Raw genomic sequence first — 25,152 nt, forward strand, 5'->3', positions numbered from 1 at the left:
ATTGTAGAGACCTCAGGGAATTTTCTGAAAACGAGTAAAAATACACTGACACCCCTTTAATCGCCAAAAACTTCAATTTAAACCCCGACTCCCAGTCGCTGTAAAACCCAAAACCCTAACCTCACGACGTAAAGAGCGTGCGGGCGGTCTTGTTGAAAGTAGTTAAATTGGTTCCACCATCTCCAAATTGCTGTAGTTTCAAGAGAAATGGAGGGATTGCAGAAGTTTTTCAGTAAAATTCCAAAAAACGGATCAGCAACATCAGGCTCTTCTTCTTCTTCTTCTTCTTCTTCGTTAACTGAGGCTGGTAGAGAATTACAAGGAATGGTTGCTGATTGTTCTTCCAGTGAACCTGTTATCATCGCCAGAGGTTCCAGGTACGATTATTGTTTTATTTATTTATATATATATATTTTTGTCTCAGATTCGTGTTTTTTTTTTTTTTCCATTTGAATGGCTAAGATTTTTTCAAGTTAGTGTTTTTAGGTGATTTACGCATTGATTATGTCATTTCCATAAAACAAACTTATGTAGAAATTGGAGTTGATGATGAGGAGATTAAAGGGCTAAGCGAGTCAAAACCCGGATACGTATGCCTGTGGTCTTGGTTTAAATTGTGCAAATTCAAATTTTTGCCTGTTGCTATCATGTCAGACTAAGTGGTCTTGGAGATACATGAAAGTAAACCATTAGGCATAGGGATAATTTTTGTGCAACCTTTTGGATTTGCATAATTTATGAGTAACTTTCTGATAATGGCATTAGTTGATATATGTTTTATTTTATTTGTTCTCTAGTGCCTACCATTTTTTTATTTTTAACTTTTTAATTTAGTTATTGTCCGAATGCAGTAGTCTTGAGGTAGAGATGTGTGGATGAGGTTAGTGTTGAGACAAAAACCTAGTAAGTTTTGTATAGATTGAGACTTGTAGCTCGATTCTTCACTAATTCCATACTGGGAATAATTGTTGGGAGTTGTTCGTATCACTTTTTATGTCGGACATGGCCTTCTCCAAAGTGGTTAACAATGTTACTAGATCTAAAAACTGGTTAAGGGTATGTTGTCCTGGAATGAAGCTTAAAACGGATTGTGTCAGCTATTGAAAGTAAAAATAGAAGTGTTGAACTGTAATTTGAATCTCAGGATGTTTCGTTTCAAAGTAGGAGTGTTGCACTCAAATTTGAATCTCATTAATGCTGTGCTTTTTATTGGATGCTTTTGATAGAAAAATTTCTTTGACGGGAGGTATGTAAATTAATACTGCCACTGATATTCTAAATTCCACTTTTTTAAGTGTTTTGGTTTGTGAATATTGGCATTCATTCCTCCAACCTATCAAACATCTTTATTTCATGATTCATAGTCTCTTGAATCAGATTGACGTGAACTTTTCAGTTGGCAGCGAAGAACACTTACAAATGTACTTTTCTATTGGTTTTTGTGCCTTTGTCGTTTAAATTCCTCTATGCTTTCATAGCCTGAACAAGTGTTTCCGACTATCTAGAGGGTATATATGTTAACCTAGTTGGTTGCATATTCCAGTTACATTGATTTGGCTAAAAGTGCCTGCTGGAAAGAATTTTCAAGTAATTTTTTGTACTCCTATCAAAGTGTACTTGTATGTACAAAATTATAAATTCAGCAACTAAGCTCCTTAAATTAGTTTTATCTGTGAGCATTATAAATTTTGGCTTTGATTGTTCCAATGGAAAGAGAATATCTTCTTACCGTTCTTTCTCTTTGCAGACAAGTGGTGTCTCTGTGGACCTGCTCAAAGCTTTGCACGTTTTTCTTTGTTGCTGGAGTCTTTGTTGGTTATACGCTTAAGCGACGTGTTCGAAGCTGGGCTTCCAAACTCCTCAGGAAGTTGAGAGATGATTGATACTGCCCAGTCAGTCATTTGTATATTTTTCCAAACTTAATGCTGTTGTTAAGACTCCCACTTGTTGTTAGAAGAATTTCTCAGCAAGGTAGTTTACTTCATTGATATACAAAGAGCGTTATTTATTGACTGCATTTATGTTCTGATCTCACTTTGGAATACAGTAGTCAGTGCCATTACATTTGATGGCACGTGATCTATACACTGGGTTATAACAATTAATGAATTGTTCAACGGCTTAGGAATTTGCATTTCAAACACACAGGCATACAGGGCGGATGCACAGAAATGGCAGAGATTGGGTCAACCTAAAACCCTTGACCTTTTTTCTGTAATTTTTTTAATTATAATTTCTCCTTTGTTGGACAACATACTCTGTCAATAGTATAATATAATTCTGTATACGTTTTACTCTTTGGTGATTCAGAAGTACTCCTTGTGGAATTCGAAGCGTGTGGATGTCCGGTGAGTCAGCTCATGTGATAGTTTCTTCAACTCCTTTGCTAACACTGGCATCCCACAGTAGAACACACCTGCAATTTATTGCATTTTTATTTTAACATCGTTGTAATTATATCAAACGCGGTTTTCAGTCTAGATTTGAAACTCAACCTCAAACACAAGCATATTGATTTTTTTTTTTTTTCATGTATGTCTTTACCTATCGTGGCATTCGGATGTTTTGTAGCTACTCTGCTGAAAACTTCTTTCCAGTTTGGCCTTGCAAAGTGTGTCCTTACCTGCAAGAAATCAATTTCCAAAGGTTACAACTTAGATTTATCACATAAAAGTAAAAATAAGTGTTGAAGGATCGGATGTAGTATTAATCGTTCACAATGGAAAGATAAAGATTATGTTTGTTTATGTTAAAGGTAAAGTTAGATCCTACTCTGGTGCCAGATAAGATGTCGACTCCGTGTTTGGCATGGTTAAGAGCTTGAACCATGGTGATCAAAGTTGATCTTGCATCCCCCTCTTCATAAACACTTGTTAGGTAGTTGTGCAGCTCGATCTGACCCTGTTTCAAATTCAATATATTGAGACACTGAGTTATAACACTGTCCTTTTGTAGCTAGTTTATAGTGGCACCATTAAGTTATCATGATGAACATGAGTTAGAAGTTATTTGTATTACTTTAAGATCCATTTCTGCAACTTGATCCATTACTCCTTTGAACCATTCAAATGAACCAGGCTCCCTGGTCACCCAGTAGAAATAAGCATTTCTAGTCCTCTGTGGTTTCTTCTTGCCACCTGCTATCATACTTGAACCTGGAGATGTATTTGAAGATGTACAGCTGTTCAAGCTGGCTGATCTACTTGAATCTGTGTTTGAGTCCTGTGCCATCAGTGTCAATAGAGTTGATTATTGGCAACATTTACAGAATACTATTTGCTTATTTACTTTAAAGAGTGGAATGTACCATCAGTTCCTCTCTTGTATTGTTTAAAAGATCTCTAAGTATGCTTATAAAAGGGGTAGCTCCAATTCCTAGTCCTACTAGGAGCAAGACATCGTAATTGCTATAGTCCTGTGCGGCTGCACCATATGGGCCATCAACAAGTAGTCTGGGTTGGCTGCACCAATGTATCATTTTGCATTAAAATCAAAAGAGTACAATTTGTCAGTAATCACTTTACATTTTCCTTATATGCAATGTACTTACATTCTGTTGTTGGTCCCAACTTGGCCAAATTCAGCCCGGCCAATAACACATGCTGAATCCTTGTCCTCTGTGAAAACTCGCTTCAATTCATGCGTCCAGTCTCCAACTATCCGGATGTGAACACTCAGGTGGTCATCCCCTGGTGCTGAGGTAATAGAAAATGGATGCCTGGAAAGCATCAATACAAGCTATTTTAGTGCATGATACATCTCAACATGTTGCTTGTCATTAACACTATATACAGGAGAGGCCAAAAGGTTTAGCTAAGTATATGTCTACCAGAATTATTCTCACCATTCAAATGAGGAGATCGTAGGACAATGTAGAAAAATGTACTGACCGCTTCTGTACCTAAATCCATTTGGTTTTGACATAACTATGCTTAAGACATTTCCTGGTAGAACTGCAACCTGTATCGCACAAACCAAGACAATTATCAATTTTCTAAACATTATTTTACTATGTTGCCCGTGCTCTATATTTTGAAGCACTTTTCTCCCTCCGAAAGCGGTCATTTAAATGAATATTATTTTTCATACAAGCGTACCAAATGCAGAGGAATTTATATAAATAATCTAATTACCTTTAAATCTTTTGCAGAAAAATGTCCTGATCTTCTTGTTCGCAGATTCCGCTCTGCCACATAGAGCAACAAAGGAGCAGAGATGTACATCCATGTCTGAAATTTGACAAATGGTTAGCACTTCATGATTGATTCCTCTGTTTTAACTTTCAATAAAAGTTGCTGATTTTAATTAGCTCTCAAGGTGCTTACTGTTTTTTGATACCACTCATGTGCCAAGTACAAGAAATTTCCATGGACAATCAGCAAAATGTAGACGATGGCAGTAAGGTGATGTGAATACCAGAATGCATTAAAGCCTGTCAATCTGTTGAAGGGTGAAGGTAGCCTGACCCCATTTTTCCTAAATTTGTGTGTTGCCAGAGTGAATGCAATGGCCATTAAAACGACCATAACAATCCCCGTCACACCTTCAACGCCGGTTAAAAGGTATTTGTAAGTGGGCTTCTTGTTGTGGAATTGTGTAGACATGGGGGCAAATTCTTCTGGAGATGAGTTTACTAATCGGGGAAAGTCGCATGCCAGATGATTTCCCACATGAAGGACGACTCCAATGATTATGGCACATGCTATCGTCTGTGAATTAATCAAGTTAATATACTAAGACACTGTGTGCTCTGTGCAAAATAGTGTTAAAAATTTGTTTCTTACAGGGCAAGAAACAAGCTTGTTAAGCTTAGTACCTTGTGAAAATTAATGTTGTCATCAAAAGGAACAAAGTATCTTGCTCTAGTAGACCGAAGCCAAGTGAGGGTATTTCGACAAACGGGCAGGAGTATCAGAGCCATGTTGAGCTTGAGAGTCTCAGCGGCGCCTTTAGCTGTGGTCAAGCAGTAGCCCATGACTTGAAATGCTGCCATGTTTTTATACTGGATGAATTTCCACGCAAAGAGCCCGGCCATTGCCATCATCCACAGCAACAAAATCCAACCTCTTTGCCAGTTCTCTAGCACTAGACACCGGAATGTAAAGCTTAATTTGCGGAATGCGCCCTTGGGTGTAAATGGACTCAAGTTCTGACTCCAGTTGCTTGTTTTGCTTGTTGTGCTAAGAGGTCTGCTATAATTCATGTAGGTGTCTCTTTGTAGCAGTAACGTCTCCAATTGCCATAACTGAGTAAAATGGGAAAAGATAGTTAAATAACAACTATTAACCACTCGTACTACATTTTGTTAAGACTTATTAGATAGTCATTTGTATTGATTGGACTAAAAGATGATGAAGGCTTCGTCTCTGTTAATTCTTAAACGGAAAATGAGATGCTTACCCAAGCCAGTTCTCCGTTTATAAAAATTTAAGCCAAATCTTGAATAATTTAAGCCAGTTCTCCGTTCAACACACATTGATTAGCGCTCATAATTGTCACATTAATTATTATATGAGAAGTCAATTACCATATAACACGTGACTGACACGCTTACAAGGAAAATAATAAGAAGTAAATTCACCTAATTCATCCACGCTTACAAGAAAAGAGGCAAATTGGATCACCTTTTAATATATAATACATTACATGAAAAGTTGTTTGACTTTCACTTTATAAAAGTTTATTTAATTTTTTCCTCCGTAAGACATACATAAATTGTATTTTTAAATAATGAAAAAGAGCTATATATCTATATATATATATAAACCTCCATAAAATAATTACATGGTAATGATTTTTTTTTGTTATACTAATATATAGTTTGTAAGTATAAATTTCTTAAAAACATAAAGAAGCGTCACAAGCTGTAGTTTAGTATGAAAAATTAATAAAAGTGAAAGTGATCATATTATTAATTTAACAATTGAAGGGAAAAAAAAAGGTTGGTAATTTAATTTAAATAATAAAAGTAGGTAATACCTCAATATATCCAAGATTTTCAGGATCTAATTCTTCCATTATCAAAGAAGCATATTCCTCAGCTTGCTCTTTTAACTTGGACAGCTTGTTGGCCGAAGCACTCAGCATTAAAAGCTGTGATTAAACAAAAGCAAAATAACGATGTTGAGCACCACTTCAGCGAGTTAGCGTGTGCCAACAAAATTACATGCATCAAAGTATTTTAAAACAATTGTCGTGAATGGCACTACTAACACCATCACTGTATTTGACTTGGATACAATTATGTATTGTTGTTGCCTTATAATGTTCTAATTATCAACTTATTAGGATGCGGACTTCACCTAATTAACAACCCCAAAAAAAAAAAAAAAAAAAAAAAAATTGAGGATGCCTTCACTGAGAAGGACTTAATCCAAATATAATTTTACTGTAAATACCACTTAATTTGTACAAGTGTTTAATTTCCGTATAAAATATAGGCTAAAATTATTACCTCTTGCACTTCTTCTCTCGTAATTCTTCCATCTACATTGCTATCGGCCCTGAAAAGGCACAGAACAGAAAAAGTATTAATTTTTAAACTGAATTTAAAATGGGCAAATAAAATGCTAAATGTAAAAAAAAACAGAAGACAAATAATAAATAAGTCGAACTGGGGCAACGAAATCAAATTTGTCCCGCAGCAGGTAACGGCTCCAGTTCCCGCGATAAAACTCGGTTAAAATCGGGTGTTATTAACCGTATCACCGGAAGCAGATGATTCTAGCCGATCAAGATTGGCAGAAATCACGTGATCAACTGAACGACTTCCATCACCGTTGATCTGTTAACCGACGATAACCAAACAAAAAGAGAAGAAGCCAGAAGCGTACGCACATGTCAAAGAAAATCTGAAGACGGGCGTCGAAGCTCTGGTCCGAAATTTGCAACCAGAATTCACGAAGCTCCTCTTTCGTAATTTTGCCTATCTTTTGGCCTCTCCGCCTCGCCAACGCATCAAATATCCCCACCGCAAACTCCTTCGTATCCACCATCCCTGTTTTGCGATGAATTATTTAATTACAATTTAGAATAGGAAAAATGAAATCATAACGAACAAATCAGTACAGAGTAAGAAAAATGAATCTGATTATGGATCGGTTTTAATTACTACGTAACGTACCAATGCATTCACCGAAATCTTCCCTCGCAAGCAACCCGTCCTCAGCTAGCGATTCGAACCTGGACTCAACTAGTCTCCAGAGCTCCTCTGCGTCGGAGGCGCCTGCCGTTTTGCTAATGAATCTCAGACCGTTAAGCGCTCTCTTAGCGCCCGATCTCGCCCGTTGAAGTTTCGCTTTGATCCTCCTCTCATCGCGCGCGGAAATCGTCCGTTCCTCAATATCCGACGACGATCCCGATCTTAGCCAGCCGAACTTCCGCCGGCTGCCGTGGCTCGACCTCGACACTCGCGCGGGAGCAGTTGGAGTGCTCACACTGCACAACACGACGGCGTCGTCTTCGAGCTCAATCGTGAGTTCGACTAAGTCCTGCGCTTGCTCCTGCTGGCTGTTCCTGCTCAAATCGTTGAGAAAAATCGGCAACATTGCTCCGCCCACGGCGTAGTCACTTGTCCGTCGCGACTGCGGGTCTTCGCAGTCATCTGGTAATTCAAACGTGCGGCCGTAATTCGATCGCGAGCTGCTCCTCGACAGAGACCGCATTTTTCAGGTTAGTAATTTTTTTTTTTAATTTACCCGTTAGCTTCTGTTTCTTCTCCTCGCGAACCTTTTTGAATTGATTTTACGCGGTTTTCAGGCTCAGAATTAATATTAAAAAGCACTATTAGATATACATATAAAACACAAACAAAACAATCTCAAGTCTTAACGCCTGCGCCGTGCTGTGCTTCGCCGCGTCGTGCTAATTCATTAGTTGAGCTTCTGCTCCTTTTGGTACTTAATTAATTAAAACTAGACAATTCTTCCTCACACACACACATTTTGAAAATTTCCTACAAGAAAGAAGCAAATAATATTAACACGAATACTATATATGGTCGAATAAAGCTGGCTGCGTTTAATTCATGGGCGCCAGAGACCAGCTAGCTATGGCAACTACGTCTACGAGTAAAAATGTGATCGATGAATATTTATCGGTAGATTGTGGGGAATATTTAATTTAATTAAGCTGTGGCAAACAGAACAGATATGTAAGCAAAGTAACAGGGTTTACAATATTTTAAACCGAGGTCAAAAGCGTAAGGTGGGTGATGCGACGGCGGGCTTATCGACTTCCTCTTGTAGTTAATCAACTTAGGTTTAATTGCCCTCGGGCCTCGGCCATTTACTAACTTCACTAACCAGTTACCCCACTCTTTTACATATTCTTGCAGTGTCCTGTTGTTAGTAACCACAACATTCCTGCTGCTTAATGAGAGTCATATTAAACTCTCTTTATTTAGTAATGTGCTGTAATGTACCTTCGCATTAATTTACTATGATCATACCTTCATTTTATTCGGACAGAAATATTGACATGATAGTTTGAATGTCTATTTTCGAGATTGAATTACTGTCAGACTAAATGGTTAAAAAATAAATTTGTCTACTTTTAGAATATTACGTCTACTTTAGTGGAGTAATTAAATCAATGTAATTAACTATCTGTTGAGGACAAACGTAAGGGGTATGTCTGTCGTTTTTCACTTAAGCATATAATAAATAATCTATATGCTTTCGGTAATTAAAGTAGGAAAAATTTTACAATATACCAAAGGTATCATGCCAACTACATAATAAGTAAATGATGTTATAAAATATGTGTATTTATTTTGAAAGATCATCATACAAGTAGTGATTATATTAAATTTAATTATAAATATCATACATGCGTTAATTGGTTGTGTTACCTATGATGTATTATAGAATTTCTTTCAAAGCGGCGAGAAATTTTAAATTTTAAAAAATTATAACTTAACAGTAATTTGTTGGTAGATGATTCACGTGAATTTTATTGTTAGCTGGGGCTTTCGTCATGCATTTAAAATTCATGCCAACGTTACCTTTCAATACGGAAGACGACTACATTTATATCTTTGTCATTAGTTTGAGAAATGCGAAAAGTTAAAATTGATTAATCGATGCCATTTATTCTGTTGTTTTACAAACTTTGATTGTAAGTCAAGTAGTTAATACATTTTGAGCTAAAAACGACAGTACGTTGCGTTTATAATTTACTTTTTTTCTCTCTAATATTTTTTTTATTTTTGTGTGCGCAATAAAAAATGGACAGCTGTTCTGTTGTTATATGAGAGGAACAGTATTAATAAACAATATGTAATTCTTCTAGATGCTATTGGTTAAAGCTTTAGGTGTTTTTCGTGTCTCCCATTACTGTTGCCCTAAATTATACACAAACTTTGATGGGAGAAGAAATAAGTTGTAGATATATAGGTTTACAATTTCTCCTTGTAGATTTTGAATTTTATGAGTTATTTTTATAGTTTTCATTGGATTTGAATTTAATGTTAAATTGATTTTTTTTATTATATATATAATATTTGCACTCAGTAGTAATTAGACAACAAATAATATGTAATTTATAAATTCACACATGGCAACAAATTATAAAAGGCTCAACATAACAACAAATTAAACTACCAATGGGCCTTTGGTCCAATGGGAGAAGCTTTGCACTTACAATGTTGAGTGTAAGGATTTGAGCCTCCATAAGAGCATTATGGAGGTTAGTTTCAGTTCTTCCTCAATTATCAATTAATTGAGTGAAGACAGTTTCTCCCTCACGAAATGTGAGTGGAGTAGTCACCCCTCGAATATTAGAGAGTGTTTAAAATATTTGGGTATATACTTCAGTGTGTCAATGTATGGTGGTGGTCCCAGTTATATAGTATGATTGTAAATATTAATTGTAATGTCTGATGTAATGTCAGTAATATCTGTGTATAACAGACTTCAAAAAAAAAAAAAAACAAATTAAACTATAAAATACTCAAAAGTATAACTGAGTTCAATGTTTAATACAAATCCTTTTTCATTAATGCTCAGAAGCACAACTAAATTCAATGCTTGATACTACAAATTCGTTTTTATCGTGCTTAGTAATCCATTAACATAATTTTTTCAAATTAAACACGCATGACGCATCAATCAATGCCTGACACACGTTTCTTCTTTTCTTTTTTCTTTTTTTTCCTTAAATTTTTGTTGAACGACCAACTTTCTTACCAGCTATTTTGGTGTCGTGCAATATTATTTGAAGTACAAATTTACAGTAAATCTTTTGCGTCCTTTTATCTGTCTATTTGTACTTCTCGCATAGTTGTAATTAATGAGCATTTGCAGTACAGATTCTAGGCTCGGTTCTTTTTCAGCAAATTTGGATTGAAAACAACACCAAACATCAGAGACATCATTGCTTCTTTTTTTTTTTTTTGTTTAACATCATCCTGAAAACTACCGAAAGAAACCTTGACGCTAAGTTCATTAATTAATGATAAATAAATTATTATGTAGACAGGGGCTTATTAACTTCTGGGTTTGACTGATTCGAGCTCCAAATTTTGTTGACAAACAAGGTTTACTTATTTATTTAGGTGATAAATATAAGTAAATTAGTGATGAGACAAGTAAATTCATCCTTAACACGCACAAAAGAATGTTTAGAATAGACTATGGTTGTTCAACTTGCTTATAATAGCAGGTAAAAAGATAAAAAAAAAGAAAGAATATAATAAAATGAAAACCCTCGTTCTTCTTGCTCTGTGGTGTCCACATTATGAATACGTACGAGTCATCTACACGCACACGCACACGCTCATGTTGATAAACGATTTGCAAATAAACAAAGAAGATTTGATTAAATGGGACTGGCCGACTGGAGATCGATCTTTGTCTATGACTGATATTTGATATCATGTAGTAGTTGAAATGTAAGAGTCGCGTATGTGTCCCAACTACATTCACCGGGATTGAGCATTTCAGGCTTCCAGCTGCCTTATATTTAACACTTTTAAAATGAGCCTCTCTCTCTTAATTAAATAATTAACCTCCGCAAATGATTAATGAACACTCAACTGTTCATGACGAATTTTGTTATTGATTCATTGTTACCTATGTATCTGATTTGATCTCCATATAGGGCTCCTTCAAACAGTATCTAATTGTTGGTCCTCTTTCCCTAATGGTCGATTTCACTTCGATTTCCACCATCAGTTTGAAAATTGAGTCTCTCGAGTATCTTATCTTCTGGGAAGAGACAGAAGAAAGATACAGAAGAGCCAGCATGTGACTCGATGAGCACTGAATCTTTCACGATAATCGTTAGATTGATCTGACAGTTTAGAAAAAGAAAAATTTGGAGTCGGTTATTTCCTGCTTAAGTTTTTCGTATAAATAGATATTTTGTCCATCTTTATAATAGTCATTAATTTAGTTATTCAATTATTAGTATGTTAAATAATCAAAATAATTTATGTGAACTATGTTTATATAAATCGATGTGTCACAGTGCGGTATTTGATCAAACACTATTTTAAGCATTTGAGTGTCTCTTGTGGATATATTATCAAAGTTCAACGAACAGCCGAACAAGAGAGAAAGCGAATGATTTATCGAATGATTTTTTTTAATAAATAGTACAATGTCGTATCAATTTTTACCCAATGGTTAATAATGGCGTGGCGTCTTGATGTTGGATTAGTCAAATTTTTCCGCACCATTCTTTTCATGAAAACTGAGGAACGAAAAACGTGGCTGCCAATGAGTTACATGTGGGTAAAAATGATCAGAAGCTGGCAAATTGCAGTCATTTTCCATGCAACAACTAATAACTTTTTATTAATTTCAACTCTATGACATCACGATAATTACAAGCGTCGGAGTTTAAAAAAGGCTTGAATTTATTGTTAACATTCTTTTTTCTTCTCATAATTACGTAATGATTACTGTCTTCTAACAGATTAATTAACATTAAATCTTTAGTAAACGTCTTTTTTTAGAGAGACGACTCTCATTTTCAAGATGAGTAGGAAAAAAAGGTTCTGGCTTGCTTAGGTAGCTAGAAGCCGGAGTCACAAGTAATTGAGTTTGATGTTGAATGATCATGTGTAAAAATAAAATTAAAAAAAAATAATAATAATAATTATAATTCAAGTAAGGGCGGGCGAACCGGGTGTTGCCTCATTTTAATTTGTAATTGGATCCACCAACTTCTTATGACTTTGTGTGTTAAATGAAAGCCACGGCCGACGGGCACTTGGTCTTTTTATATTGGAAGCAAGTATTATATATGTCTGGCGATTTCCAGATTGAGAGGTGAAACTCAACTAACTTTGATGGACTTTTCAGAAAGATACATTTGCTCTTTATCGTATTATTCATTGCACTTTGCTTGATTACGTGACTTCACACTAATCAACTGGGAATTTCTTTATCTTTATTAAAACAAGATTTGATTATAGTACTGAATTTAGTGTCAAAGATTTCTTATCGGTGCGCATGGCTGCTAATTTTGGTTTTGGCTATACGTTGAAGCAAATCTGCTAATTTTTTTGGCAGTTTTTTTTCTCAGCTCTTCTTGAAGTGGGAGATTAAGTGATGTATTTGTGTAACGAGAAAGTCTAATATTTGTAATTGTAAGAATAAATTGTTTTCTGTAATGAGTTCCATTTTCGCATGCTACCAAAATATTTACTTTTTGATATTATGCTTACTACTAATAATAACGTTTTATATCCATTAATGATAAAATTTATGTAACGTTACCTATTACAAAAATAGAGAATTCCATAAGGTTGAGAAGGAATTAAGTTATGGTTAGGCTAAATAATTAGGAGAAAAAAAAAAAGGTAGAAGGAGACTAGGACCATATTGAGTATAGAAATTACCATAAATAATATTTAAAAGTAATATAAACTAAATATGAAGTACTTGTCAATTCTATAGAGATAATATTGCTTATCCCCATATGCATTTTTGATCAATTCCACCCAGTTGACAAAAATAAAATAGAAAAGATTTGGACAATCTATCTTCCTTCTAGTTTCGAGCATTGACTCAAAAGTTTTTTGAATTCTATCCACTATTTAAATTTAGATAAATGCAGTTTTTATAAATATTTCTTGAATTCATCATGGGTTCATTACATATTTTCTTATCATTAATCACTTTTGCATAATAACACCAATCCAGTAGTCCTAAAAGCCTTGGTCAAGTAATTTTCAAGGAACTTCATTTAACTAATTATCTGAGATCAAATCTAAAAAATAACAGAGACTAAAAAATTAATTTAGGAATGAATGATCCATCCCTTACCCTTTTAAAAAAAGAAAAAAAAAAGTAATAAATATATGAATACCATTCTACATCCTCCAAAACACTAATCAATCTCAAATTTCTTTTTAGTCCAACCCAATACGAAATATAAACAAATAAGACGTCTTGGTGGCGTCTACAACACCAAAAGCTTTCTCCCAATACAAATGCACTTACTTCCTAGCACGTATCGGTCATTTCCCAGAAGCTACAATGAAATAAAATTTATTTTACATTTTTCCTTTCTAAATGCTATCATCTATCAGCTGCTTCAGATCAAATTCACTTTAGCATGAATTGAAGCAAATGACGAAGCTGTACTTCTAATGCCATGGAAAACAGAATTAAGCGAAATCACATTCATGTCATAAGCTGTCTTCATTCTACCGGGTTCTGTATGGTGTCTGTGTAATAGTGAAGGCATGCTTTCTTTGGCAGCAATCAGGCAATTTAGGTGTAGCTTACAAATCAACCAAAAAGACTGAAAATTTCTGTCAACTTCAATCAAAATAGTGACACTTGTCGGTTACACACAAAGACACAAAAAAAGGCGCAAAAACAACAACCTTTCAATGACAGCACCGCACAACCTGAAGCAAGACAAAGGTACGAGCTTAGAAATTTCGGCTATTCAGTAGATACTTCATAGTTAAGCAAATGACATGTGATGTTTGTTAATTATACTCCATTTGTGGTTACTGTTTAACAAATCTCAACTTGCCATATATACATAAACAATTGAAAATCAGCCATAATAAATCAAACCTGAGCTACAAAATCAACCCTTTCTAGAGTAGTGGCTTCAGGCTCTCAAGATGAAGGACTAATCTTTCAGCAAGTTTCAAGTCAAACGAAAGGAAATTTGGTCCACCAAGTTATAATGATGGATAATTTATTGTAGTCACGAAGTCATCCAATCCGGTGCCACTGGAAATGCAAAATCCAAATGACCTGTCAAGTAACTAGCATCCAGACTCCAGATATTGATTATTATAATTATGTGTGTGCATTGACTTTTGAACTATAGTTTCGACTTGCTTCAATAATCATGACAATGTTCAAAACAATGTGCATCACCGGGCAAGCCCACAGCCTTGTAAATTTATTAAGTGGAATATATGGTCAAGCCATCAAGCCCATCTCATATATGATTTTCTGCGCAAATGTCTGCTGGCTCAAATTGAGAATTATCGAAGAATCAAACACAAATGTTTGTTGGCTCCAATTGCGGCCATTTATTTTAAATTTCACCATATATATAGTAAGTGGAAAAATGGAAGCTTAACTACGAAAGTTGAAAGATACAATGTTGTTTAAAATGCTAAAGACTGTCTTCTGGAATCATCTGATCTATAATGTTAATATCACATACTTTTATTAAGCCCCTAATATAATACAAAAACAATGATTAGGAATAAGATGTCTCATGATCCAAAATGGTATAGGAGCTACAAAAATGGATGACAACATCCTCTACACTCACCACGTACTTCCCACCGGTGTTTTATCATGTCTAGCGTGGTTTTGGTACATAACCATCTACAGCAAAATTTCGACTGGCAGCAGGAAGGGCCAAGCAAATTCCATCAAGTTCAGGCCTTGCTACTATTTGACATCCCAGATGTGACCTGAAAAATTAAAACCATAAAATCCAATCCAAGTTGAATGTCAAAAAAGTTCTTATTCCAGGATAGTACCAGAACTTACGTCTCTGTAAGCCCAAAAGCAAGATCCAACATGTCATTTCTTCATCAGTTGGGTCTTGTAATTTGTTGTAGTAGTCCATGTCCTAAACTAGATTAGATAATTAACTACTCATCGGAACATATTCTTGAAAATATTAGAAGGAACATTTGCTTTACACATATAAGGCCAGTAGTGTACCATCACAATCACATGACATGTTGAGCAGGCAAGCGAGCCTTCACATGCACCTGAGGTGAAACAAAGCAGATCATTAAGTTTAGCAACCATGATGTGGGACTACAAGCTGAATAGCATGAAAAAAATTCATCCATGTTGCCCCTGAAAATTGGTTCTGAAGTTCCCAACATGGAGAAAACTAAGATACCAACCACCCCGGCGCACATCACCCCACAATCCCAGCCCCACCCAAAATCCTTTCCCCTCTTCCTCCAAACAAGGTGTACATAACAAAGTTGAGAAATTAGAGAAACTCTGGATTTTCTGCGGTACTTTCTAGCATTAACCGTTATGAAAACAGATTGAAACTGAAATACCAGGAGATACAGAATATTAATTAAAGAAGAAAAATAACAGCATAAAACACAGAACATGAAAAGCATCGGAATCCTTGCCTTCGAGTTCTATATCATTTTCATGAGCCACTTCCAACATAGACATTCCAACTGGGACCTTAATGTTCTTTTCTTCTATATCCTTGTCAACAAATGTCACGTTTATCCTGCATAATAAGCTCTTAAGTAAGAACAAACACTAAATTATCTAAATTTCAGAATAAAACTAGAGGAAACTTATAGCCATAGTGCATTTTCAGGAAAGAGGATTGACATTCTATCCCTACTCTCTAGAAGTAAAGAAGTCATTGTGATAAGAGTAAAACGCTAGAAAGTACAATGATAATGAAAAAGACGTACTGCAGCGATGAATAAGTAATATAAACAAAATCAAACATAAAATGCAGTGACATAAGTTCCTACTATTATTATTATTTCCCTTCCCGCACCCCGTCTCGCCATTAATTTTTGTTTCCTCACATTCATTTTCTGTACTACTCTGTAGCAGCTAGCATGGCTTTACCACCAAGTACTTTTGTTTGCTGCATATCAAAGATTCATTTAACACTGGCAGGCAGCTTCAGTGCAAACATGCAAAGCATGTGCGAGGAGTGTCGAGTCTTTAACACAGAACACATTCATTACATGTTCTAGTTCATTTAATGCATAGCATTAACAGGACTGTAGATGCAGATCATTTACATTATTGACAGACAAAGCTATAAATTCATTAACAAAGATGCCAAAAGGAAAAATAAAGTGAAAAGGAAAATAGTCCTTGAAACTATCTTACATCTTAATCTACTTCCTCTGTTAGTACATATGAGTTAAGAGGGTATCTCAACTTCAAATCAAACAGCTTACATGTCTTTCTGTATGCTGCTTCCATGAGAAGCATCGTTTACAGCCGTGGTAGAAAATTGTGGATACTTCTGAAATAAGGACCCCTGGAACACCCTAGGGTCTGACTGTAATTTAATCTGTTTACAATAAAGAAATGGAACAAATACAGTTAAAAAAAACAATTTCCAGATTGAATAATTAATTCCAAGTATCAATCACCTTGCACAGCTTTTGGCAAAGAAAGAAGAGGAAGTTCTCACCCAAAGTTCTTAACTCATCCTTTCTCTTTCTATTTAACTAAAGTAAAAATTAATCTCCTCAGACGAACTAGTGCACCGGTTGCACCATGATTCATCTACTAAATCATTTCAAGCCATAACTTGATGTGAGGAAAATCTTAAATTCTGTGACTAAAATAATGGGTATTCTGCTGTTATTCCAATCCATATGTGCAAACCAGGTTGTACATTTTGTACCCTGTCGCTTAGAAGCCAAAGAATAGCTGCAGCTTCTCGCCTATCTATCTTCCACTAGGCCATTAAGAAAATTGGAACATGTTATTTCAGTGACACTTTAAAGAAACAACAAAAAGGGAGTACTCAGAAGCCAAAAACATAACACTGTTTCATGTTGAAGATAACAGTACACTATATTTTATTCCTTATTCTTCTTATCTTGTTTCAGATTTAGTATCTGAACAATTCATGTTGCAAAGTTATCAAAACATCTACCAGTAATTCCGATTAGTTTCCTTGATTTAAAATTCGATTATTTTTACATGAGCTATGAAAAGCATGGATGAGACCGGCAATGATTACATTAGCCACTTTTAATCAATTATGCGAAAAGAAAATGCACAACAACCAAAAATTGGATAGGATGCTGAAACTAAAGATTAATAACTAAGGGTCGCCAATGTTGACTTGTACATCCTGTTTGTTGAAAAATTAATGGGAGAATGATTTTATTGGCTTGTGGAGAATTCAAGGCAAAGGTGTATCCAATCTGGTATGCACAAAGATTTGAAGGTGTGGACAATTTTGGCACCTCAAGAAAATTGTCAAGAAGGCGGAGTGGGCTCGGCAAATTACTCCAGAATCAGTAAAGGAGATACTGATATTCTCGCAGATGGTGAGTTTCCTTTTGATAGGAGACTGGGTTAGTTCTTTTGGCATGTAGATCTCCAAGTTGCCATGAAAGAGAACATGTTATGATCAGCGGGGTCCACAAGTTTGCACGCGGGCATTGGCTTGGTATAAATGCAAGGTGTGTGGTGGAAAAGTTTATGTCATGGCTGAACAATTCTCAAGGAAACCAAGCATGAGAATTGCACCATAAATTTCAGCAGGATATTTTGATATGTACCGAGAACAATCTTAGAATTGTTGATTCTAAGTGGTATACTCTTTATGGTGGAGTATGATAATTCTCTATGTTGAGAATTATGACTGTTGGTGAAGACAGTGTGTTTGTAGTAGTGGCTATGAATTTTTTTTTAATCAAGGTGGAGATTGTTGAAAATTGATTAAAAAAAAAGAGGAAAAAAGAAAGGTAGCTTCAAATTTGGTGGCTTAACCACCAAATTTGTTGACCAAATTTGTTGATCAAATTTGATGGCTAAGCCACCAATTTTGATCAAGGTTGGTGGGCTTGATTTTAGGCAAAATCTTGCCTATAAAAGGAAGCTCTCATTCGAGAGCTTGGTATCCAAAATCTAAGAGAAGCAATCCAATTGAGAGCATTCAATTGGTGAATGCAAGTGAATCATTGAGAGCTTCCAACATGGGGGAGAAATATTCTTAAGCATGTAGTTATATTGAATGAGCATTTGGCTCCTCAATATGGGTATTACAAGTTTGCTTTGTTAAGGGGTATTTATCAGGATTATGTATTTGGGGCTTGGGTGAGAGAAAATTATTTCTGAGAGTGGTTGTAATAATTTTCCACATAGTGAATATTTTTCTCTGGTTGTCTTGTGACAACGGCCGTGGTTTTTCTCCGGATTTGGAGTTTTCCACGTAAATCTTGTGTTGTTTGATTGGTGTATTCTCCATTTAATTTTCTTATTAATTTGTTGCTTGATAAATTACTTGGAGTGATCTTGGGAGGAAGCTCAATTTCCTAACAGTGGTATCAGAGCCATTGATTGAAGTTTTGGTGTCGGGTACTATTCACGTATATGGTACTGTTCACATGAAGCAGTGGGAACCAATCCAAATAATCTGTGGTGAAGAGAATAGGAAGCAAATATGTCAGCAGCTGGTATTTTTCAAACTTGGTTAGAGTTTGATGTTGTTAATACATAATCCTGAGAAATATCCCTTAACAAAGTAAACCCGTAATACCCATATTGAGGAGCCAAATACTCCTTCAATATAACTACATGCTTAAGAATATTTCTCTCTCTCTTTCCCACCAAAACTTCAATCAATGGCTCTGATACCACTGTTAGGAAATTGAGCTTCCTCCCAAGATCACTCCAAGTAATTTATCAAGCAACAAATTAATAAGAAAATTAAATGGAGAATACACCAATCAAACAACACAAGATTTACGTGGAAAACTCCAAATCCGGAGAAAAACCACGGCCGTTGTCACAAGACAACCAGAGAAAAATATTCACTATGTGAAAAATTATTACAACCACTCTCAGAAATAATTTTCTCTCACCCAAGCCCCAAATACATAATCCTGAGAAATACCCCTTAACAAAGCAAACTCGTAATACCCATATTGAGGAGCCAAATGCTCATTCAATATAACTACATGCTTAAGAATATTTCTCCCCCATGTTGGAAGCTCTCAATGATTCACTTGCATTCACCAATTGAATGCTCTCAATTGGATTACTTCTCTTAGATTTTGGATACCAAGCTCTCGAATGAGAGCTTCCTTTTATAGGCAAGATTTTGCCTAAAATCAAGCCCACCAACCTTGATCAAAATTGGTGGCTTAGCCATCAAATTTGATCAACAAATTTGGTCAACAAATTTGGTGGTTAAGCCACCAAATTTGAAGCTACCTTTCTTTTTTCCTCTTTTTTTTTAATCAATTTTCAACACTGTTCGAGATATAGATGTACATGATGCGCCTGTCAAGAAAGCAAAAATTGAGAATGAAACTGATTTACGAGAAGTCAATTGTTGACTTTGCTTCTAATTTTGAAGAAAGCGAAAAAAGAAAATTTTCAAAATTTATTTTTATTGATTAACTAAACAAGTTCATCAAAAAGAAAATAAACACATTAAGAAATAACAAAAATTGTGATACTGAAAAATAAATCAAAGTTAGAGATGGAAAGCATACACAAACCTCTTGAGAGCTCTTTCATCATAAAGCTCCAAATCTTAGAAGCCTAGGAATTAACATAGCTGTTGCATTTTTGAAAGAAGGAATTAGTAATAATAATTAACGAAGCCTGATAACAGAAACGAAACCGCGGCAATATGAAGACAGATAAAAAAATAAAATTCATTTGCAGTATTCAAGATGCTAAAAAGCCAACAGAAACCTAAGACGCAAAGCAAGTGAAAGTTTTTATTACCGAAAAGATTCAAAACAGTCGAAGAAGGAGAGCTTCAGGGCTTTCAGTTTAGTATTTGAGAAGAAAATAAAATAACTTTCGAGAGCTTACGAAGAGAGATGGAGAGAAGAGAGCAGAGCTTGCCAAAATGGGCACTAAAATGGTTGCGTTTTGGGTTTAGTTAAGGGAACGCCTTTTGACACCCCTCAAACTTTCTTATTAAACCTCATTCTCAATGAAATTAATTAAAACAGTTAATGACAAATTAATTTCATTTTTTAATTTTAAAAGGAAATCACTTAAATACTATAAATAAATTATTTTTAACAAAAATTTTACTTAAAAATTATATTTTTAATTTTAATTAAAAAATAATTATTTTGAAAGAAAATTATTAAAGTCTAAAATTATTTTAAAGAAAATTATAAGTAAATAATTTAAAATTTTAGGATTTTTATGTATTTTATAAATAAACTTAAAAGAAATATTTTTAAGGTAAAACCTCGTAGAATGATGATTAATTTTAACAGAATAATAATAGGTATCCCAACATTTAAGTCTTAATTTAAGTCTCAACTGATGTGATATTCATCTATTGAATGATAGTTAAGTAATTTTACTAATTATGAAATACATCATCCAATAGATGAAAGACTCATAGCATTGAGATTTAAGTTGAAACTCAAATATTGGAATCTCTAGCATTATTGGTAGGGATGGCAATGGGGAGGGGAGGGGAGGGGATCAATCTCCCCGTACCCATCCCCGATATTTTGCGTATGTCCCCGTCCCGTCCCCGTCCCCGTCAAAATTATTTAAGAGAATCTTCATCCCCTCCCCGAATAATAACAGGGGATCCCCGAGGGTCCCCGATCCCCGAATAACTGATACATTTTTTTGTTTTCGATTTTGAGTTAATCATATTAAAATAAAAAATTTAAATAAAAGTAAAGTTCGAAATATATCTTACATTAATATCCATTACAAAAGTCACATACATTAAATTAGTAAGTAACGTAGCATGCAAATGATACAAACTATCATGAACAAATTAATAGCCTAATACAAAATTGTTACAAATAAAATCAAATTTAGATTCAAAATTAACTTTTCAATGGTGGCGTGAGCACTTTATAAATGTGGATTATTCATTTTACAGCACAATAATTAAGTCGTAGCAAATCAAGAGTAAATATTATATTAGATTAGATATTAAAATTGTGATTTACTGTGGGCAATTATAACATCTAAAAATAAATAAAAAATAGATTTAAGTTTAAAATATTTAATAAATATTAAAATTAAAACAAAAGTTTTGGGCTAATAGAATATGTTCGGTCTTTTTAATGTCCTAAATAAAAATTTAGGACTTTAATTAGTTAATTAGGCCTAAAAGTTTAATAATATAAATATTTTGATATTTTTTATTTTTACCAATACTTATAATTTTATAATTCAAATTTTATTATTTATTTACTAGTAATTTTAAAAAATTAAAATTAAATTAAAAATTAAAATGGGGAAATGGGTAGGGGATGGGGATTCCATCTCATCCTCGTCCCCTCTCCGAATAAGAAATTAGGTAAAAAAAATTCCTCATCTCTTCCCCGAATAAAAAATTGGGTATGAAATTATCCTCATACCCTCCCCGAATGGGAAAAATCTCCGAGGGTACCCATCCTGTAGAGATTTTTGCCATCCCTAATTATTGGTTTTAATACATGAGTTTGTACTTTATAATTAAGTTGGGGCACTTGAGAAATAAAATTCAAAGGGGTGTAACTTGTAAGGATTTTAGAAAATAGTCTTGCCGTCACACAAAGCCTGGACCAAAGAAACTATCGGACCAGTCTAGGCCCAGGGGAAAATTCTAGCCCAAATTTACTCCGTGTGTTTGTGGCTTACCGTGGCCGGGAATTGACGTGACAGTGATGCCAACAGTCGTGCCCGTGCGCCCGTGCGCCCGTGCCTCGATCTCCTATTTTTAGTCGCATCAATATGAGTAAGTTAACGTAACTCGGTATCTATTTTACTAAAGGAGCCCCCAAGTTATAACTTACGCCATATACAGTAACAGTTTCATATTGGTGGGACCCGCGTGATTTTTGAGAATTAAAAATAAAAATTTCCGACTTTCCGTCCGTTTATAAAAGCACTTACAATTACACGGAGACGGGCCGGGGCGGGCCCACGGAGATTCATTAGAATAAGTGGGCCCAAGTAAAGGGTGCGTGAGTTGAGTAAGCAAAGCGAGCGAAACAAGCGAGTGTAATAATAACAGACGACCTAATAAAGTAGAAATTTTCCAACCAAAAAATAAAAAATAAAAAATAGTGAAAAGGCGTAAAGCAAGAGAGGTAATCGGCTAATTGATCGCTATAGATTCGCTTTATCTCTCGCTCACTCAAAATCGATCTCTTTTGATTTCTTTAGACTAATAACTTCGCAAATTATATCCCATTTTCAAAACCAACGGTTTTTTATTTTCATTTCATTAAACGAAACCGAAAAAACAGAAATGCCCGCAGGTTCGGTTAAGCCACTAAAACACAGCTGCTGCGATCATCCATCAAAGTATTAAAAATAATTTAAAAAAAAAAAAGAAACACACTCAAAAACAGAAAACACAGCCCGCCTTTTGATTCTAAAAATAAGTATTTTTTTTTTTGGGTATTAGATTAAGCTTTCGTGGAATTGAATCTCTCAAATTCGAAGAGCTGGCTTCTGCATTTTCCACTTTCGAAGCTCCAATGGCCGATTCTTCTTCTTCTTCTTCTTCTTCTTCTCCTCCTCAGGTGAGATGACAACTTTTTTTTATTTTTTTAATTCTTTTAATTAATTAGTATTTTGGATTTTCTTTACATTTTTGCTTCTGATTGTGGATATCTAGCCGGATTCTGTTATGATCTCTTTAATTGATTACTTTCTTGTATTTTTATCTATTGTGAAAGCGATATTTTTGTCTTTATATTGGGTGCAATTTGTTTCTTTTCAACTCTTTTAGAATTATGCTGTAATTTTGACCTGTTGAATTGGATGGAAAAATTGATTTGGAATTAACCGAATGTTAAATTATCAAAATAAGAGTGAAAATAAGGTTTCATTTTGAGACGACGGCTGCAAATTAACCGATCTGTACCGTGTCAATTTTCGTGCAAGTAATTTTTCGGCTCTGGAATTTTTAAATCTCATGATCTCTTAGTTTTATTTATGTAGCATAAGAAGATCTGATGAGAATTTGTCTGCAATCAAACACTCGGAATTATACCCTGGGTTTCATTTGACTATTGTGGTAAATATTTAGCAATGGATGAAAATGGTGGCAGCAAGTTAAATGGGATCCGGCAGATTGTTAAGCTCAAGGAAATCCTCCAAAAGTGGCAATCTGTCACCCTTAGCAGCCCAAAACCGAGCAGCTCCCAGTCTAGTCCAAACCACGGGGGTATTTCACCCGTAATCAATAAGAGGCTTGCAAATGTTCCGTGTGATTCAGATGAAGAGAGCTGCTACAGCCCTGAACCGCCGCATGATGTTCCCAAAGGGTATTTGGCAGTTTATGTGGGGCCGGAGCTTCGGAGGTTTATAATTCCCACCAGTTATCTTAGCCACTCTTTGTTCAAGGTTTTGTTGGAAAAGGCCGAGGAAGAGTTTGGTTTTGATCATTGCGGTGCGCTCACAATCCCTTGCGAGATTGAGACCTTCAAGTACCTCCTCAAGTGCATTGAGAGCCATCAGAAGGATCATTCAGATGACATCTCAGGTATATTTACGTTTTCCTATGTTTTCTTTATGTTCTTGTTACCATGTTGAAATCTTATTGCAAGGAAGTTGTTATTCATTGGCACTGCTTCAAAATGGGTCCTTGTTTTGGTTTCCAATACATTCAATGTGATCCTTTTGAGTTGTTCATGAGCTTGCTGTTTTCTGTTTCACTGAAGTGAAGATTCTCTGTTTTCTTCCCCTTGGCAGCTGAGGATGCAGTGACCATTGAAGAGTAAGTAACCGTGCTGGTCTTGATAGCGGTCTAAGGCTTTAGGGTTGATTTTTTTCCTTTTTTCTTTTTTCTCCTCTGGTGTAAAGCATAGTATCCTTTGTATGCAGATATCTCTCTCTTTTCTTTTTTCTCATTGTAAGTGAAGCCATAGGAAACAAATTTGTGTAGTTAGAACCTGGAAGAATGGTTGATTTGTTATGGAGAATGTTTAACCTCTTTATTCTTTTTATTGACATGTGACCTAGATCCGTTGTTTGATTGAGTTTCAATAAACTTTCACAGACTTAGTGTTCTGACAAACAATGGTATATTATTTGCATAATATTCTGTAAATTGATAACCAAATTTAGAGATTTTCAAATCTATTTTTCAGGCTCTGATGAGTTGGCTTGGTTCTGCTCGAAAGATACAGAGCATATGAAAGATCTTTAAAAATTACTTTCATTTTAGTCTCTTTGCACATGCACATGCACATGATTCCAAGATCACCGCCATGATACTGTTGAAAGAATCTTTATTCTTTGTTATTATCTTTGGCCAATAAAGTTGTTTGTTTGTGAGATTAGTTTATAACTTAACATTTTAGTCCAAAAAGACCACCGCTATTGAGTAATTAAAGACGAAGCAAACTTGAATCGTCAATTTAATTAACTAACTTCTTTCAGTTGAAGTGTTTGAACAACTTTTTGATGAATCAGAAAATTAGAAGCCATTCTTTTGGTCAACAAAACAGTTTTGTGAAATTCGTTTGGTGTTGCTTATTAAAATATAGATTATTATTATTATTATTAAAAGATAGAATTTGAATAAACAGATTGATGTGGCATGTCAAAAGTCATGGGACAGATTTATCCTTCTATTTTTTGTGGATACTTGTTGATTGGATTGCTAGAATTTTGTGGTGGTGCAGTACGGAGTTGGAACTCCGTTCAACATTATCGATTCAACTAAAAGTCTAAAAGTTCAAACTCTACTCATATGAGTATGTTGTGAGCTATTCACAGTTTGCTAAAACACATTTGTACAGGAGTAATGTTGTTGCAAAAAGAAATAAGCTGCTGGCTTCTTCCTTGATGACTCCTTTATGATTTTCGATTCCTCTGCTTCTATTTCTCTGTCCATCTCGTGACAACTCAAGATGACCTTTTGTACCCTTCAAGTTTGGGTCTTTTTGAACCAATGCACCTTTGGTTATGACCGTAAAGGCTCGAATCTTTATAAAAATATTATAAAAGTTAGTTACAATCTTTTAAAATATGT

At 34.9% G+C, this 25,152-nt stretch overlaps 3 protein-coding genes, 1 long non-coding RNA gene and 1 pseudogene across 6 annotated transcripts; 2 read left to right on the forward strand and 3 right to left on the reverse strand.

The window, feature by feature from the left end:
- Nucleotides 1-3: 3 nt before the first annotated feature.
- LOC18054635 lies at nt 4-2,101 on the forward strand. Its single transcript, XM_006452808.2, has 2 exons — nt 4-377; nt 1,748-2,101. The coding sequence occupies exons 1-2, from the start codon at nt 208-210 to the stop codon at nt 1,881-1,883; spliced, it is 306 nt and encodes a 101-aa protein (XP_006452871.1). The 5' UTR covers nt 4-207; the 3' UTR covers nt 1,884-2,101.
- A 60-nt stretch (nt 2,102-2,161) lies between these two features.
- On the reverse strand, nt 2,162-7,746 carry LOC18054637 (respiratory burst oxidase homolog protein E). Of its 2 annotated transcripts, XM_006452807.2 has the most exons (14): nt 7,124-7,746; nt 6,838-6,997; nt 6,455-6,503; nt 5,980-6,093; nt 4,817-5,245; nt 4,326-4,709; nt 4,134-4,229; nt 3,845-3,960; nt 3,551-3,718; nt 3,308-3,461; nt 3,019-3,222; nt 2,773-2,901; nt 2,545-2,623; nt 2,162-2,416 (listed from the first exon to the last, which is right to left on the reverse strand). In XM_006452807.2, the coding sequence occupies exons 1-14, from the start codon at nt 7,662-7,664 to the stop codon at nt 2,307-2,309; spliced, it is 2,733 nt and encodes a 910-aa protein (XP_006452870.1). In that variant the 5' UTR covers nt 7,665-7,746; the 3' UTR covers nt 2,162-2,306. The 2 variants fall into 2 exon arrangements, with proteins under 2 accessions (XP_006452870.1, XP_024033242.1); XM_024177474.1 differs by lacking the exon at nt 5,980-6,093.
- A 6,874-nt stretch (nt 7,747-14,620) lies between these two features.
- LOC18054636 lies at nt 14,621-16,844 on the reverse strand (annotated as a pseudogene).
- A 2,595-nt stretch (nt 16,845-19,439) lies between these two features.
- On the reverse strand, nt 19,440-20,073 carry LOC112095800. The gene is made up of 3 exons (XR_002903960.1): nt 19,920-20,073; nt 19,688-19,746; nt 19,440-19,466 (listed from the first exon to the last, which is right to left on the reverse strand). It is a non-coding gene; the product is annotated as an uncharacterized LOC112095800 (long non-coding RNA).
- Nucleotides 20,074-22,215: 2,142 nt separating this feature from the next.
- LOC18054638 (auxin-responsive protein SAUR41) lies at nt 22,216-24,136 on the forward strand. 2 transcript variants are annotated; one of them, XM_024178118.1, is made up of 3 exons: nt 22,216-22,693; nt 23,115-23,658; nt 23,842-24,136. In XM_024178118.1, the coding sequence occupies exons 2-3, from the start codon at nt 23,205-23,207 to the stop codon at nt 23,880-23,882; spliced, it is 495 nt and encodes a 164-aa protein (XP_024033886.1). In that variant the 5' UTR covers nt 22,216-22,693; nt 23,115-23,204; the 3' UTR covers nt 23,883-24,136. The 2 variants fall into 2 exon arrangements, with proteins under 2 accessions (XP_024033886.1, XP_006452873.1); XM_006452810.2 differs by lacking the exon at nt 22,216-22,693 and having other exon boundaries at nt 22,956-23,658; nt 23,868-24,125.
- Nucleotides 24,137-25,152: the final 1,016 nt, after the last annotated feature.

This window comes from Citrus clementina, unplaced genomic scaffold (assembly GCF_000493195.1).
Source record: "Citrus clementina cultivar Clemenules unplaced genomic scaffold, Citrus_clementina_v1.0 scaffold_1, whole genome shotgun sequence".
Taxonomy (NCBI): domain Eukaryota; kingdom Viridiplantae; phylum Streptophyta; class Magnoliopsida; order Sapindales; family Rutaceae; genus Citrus; species Citrus x clementina.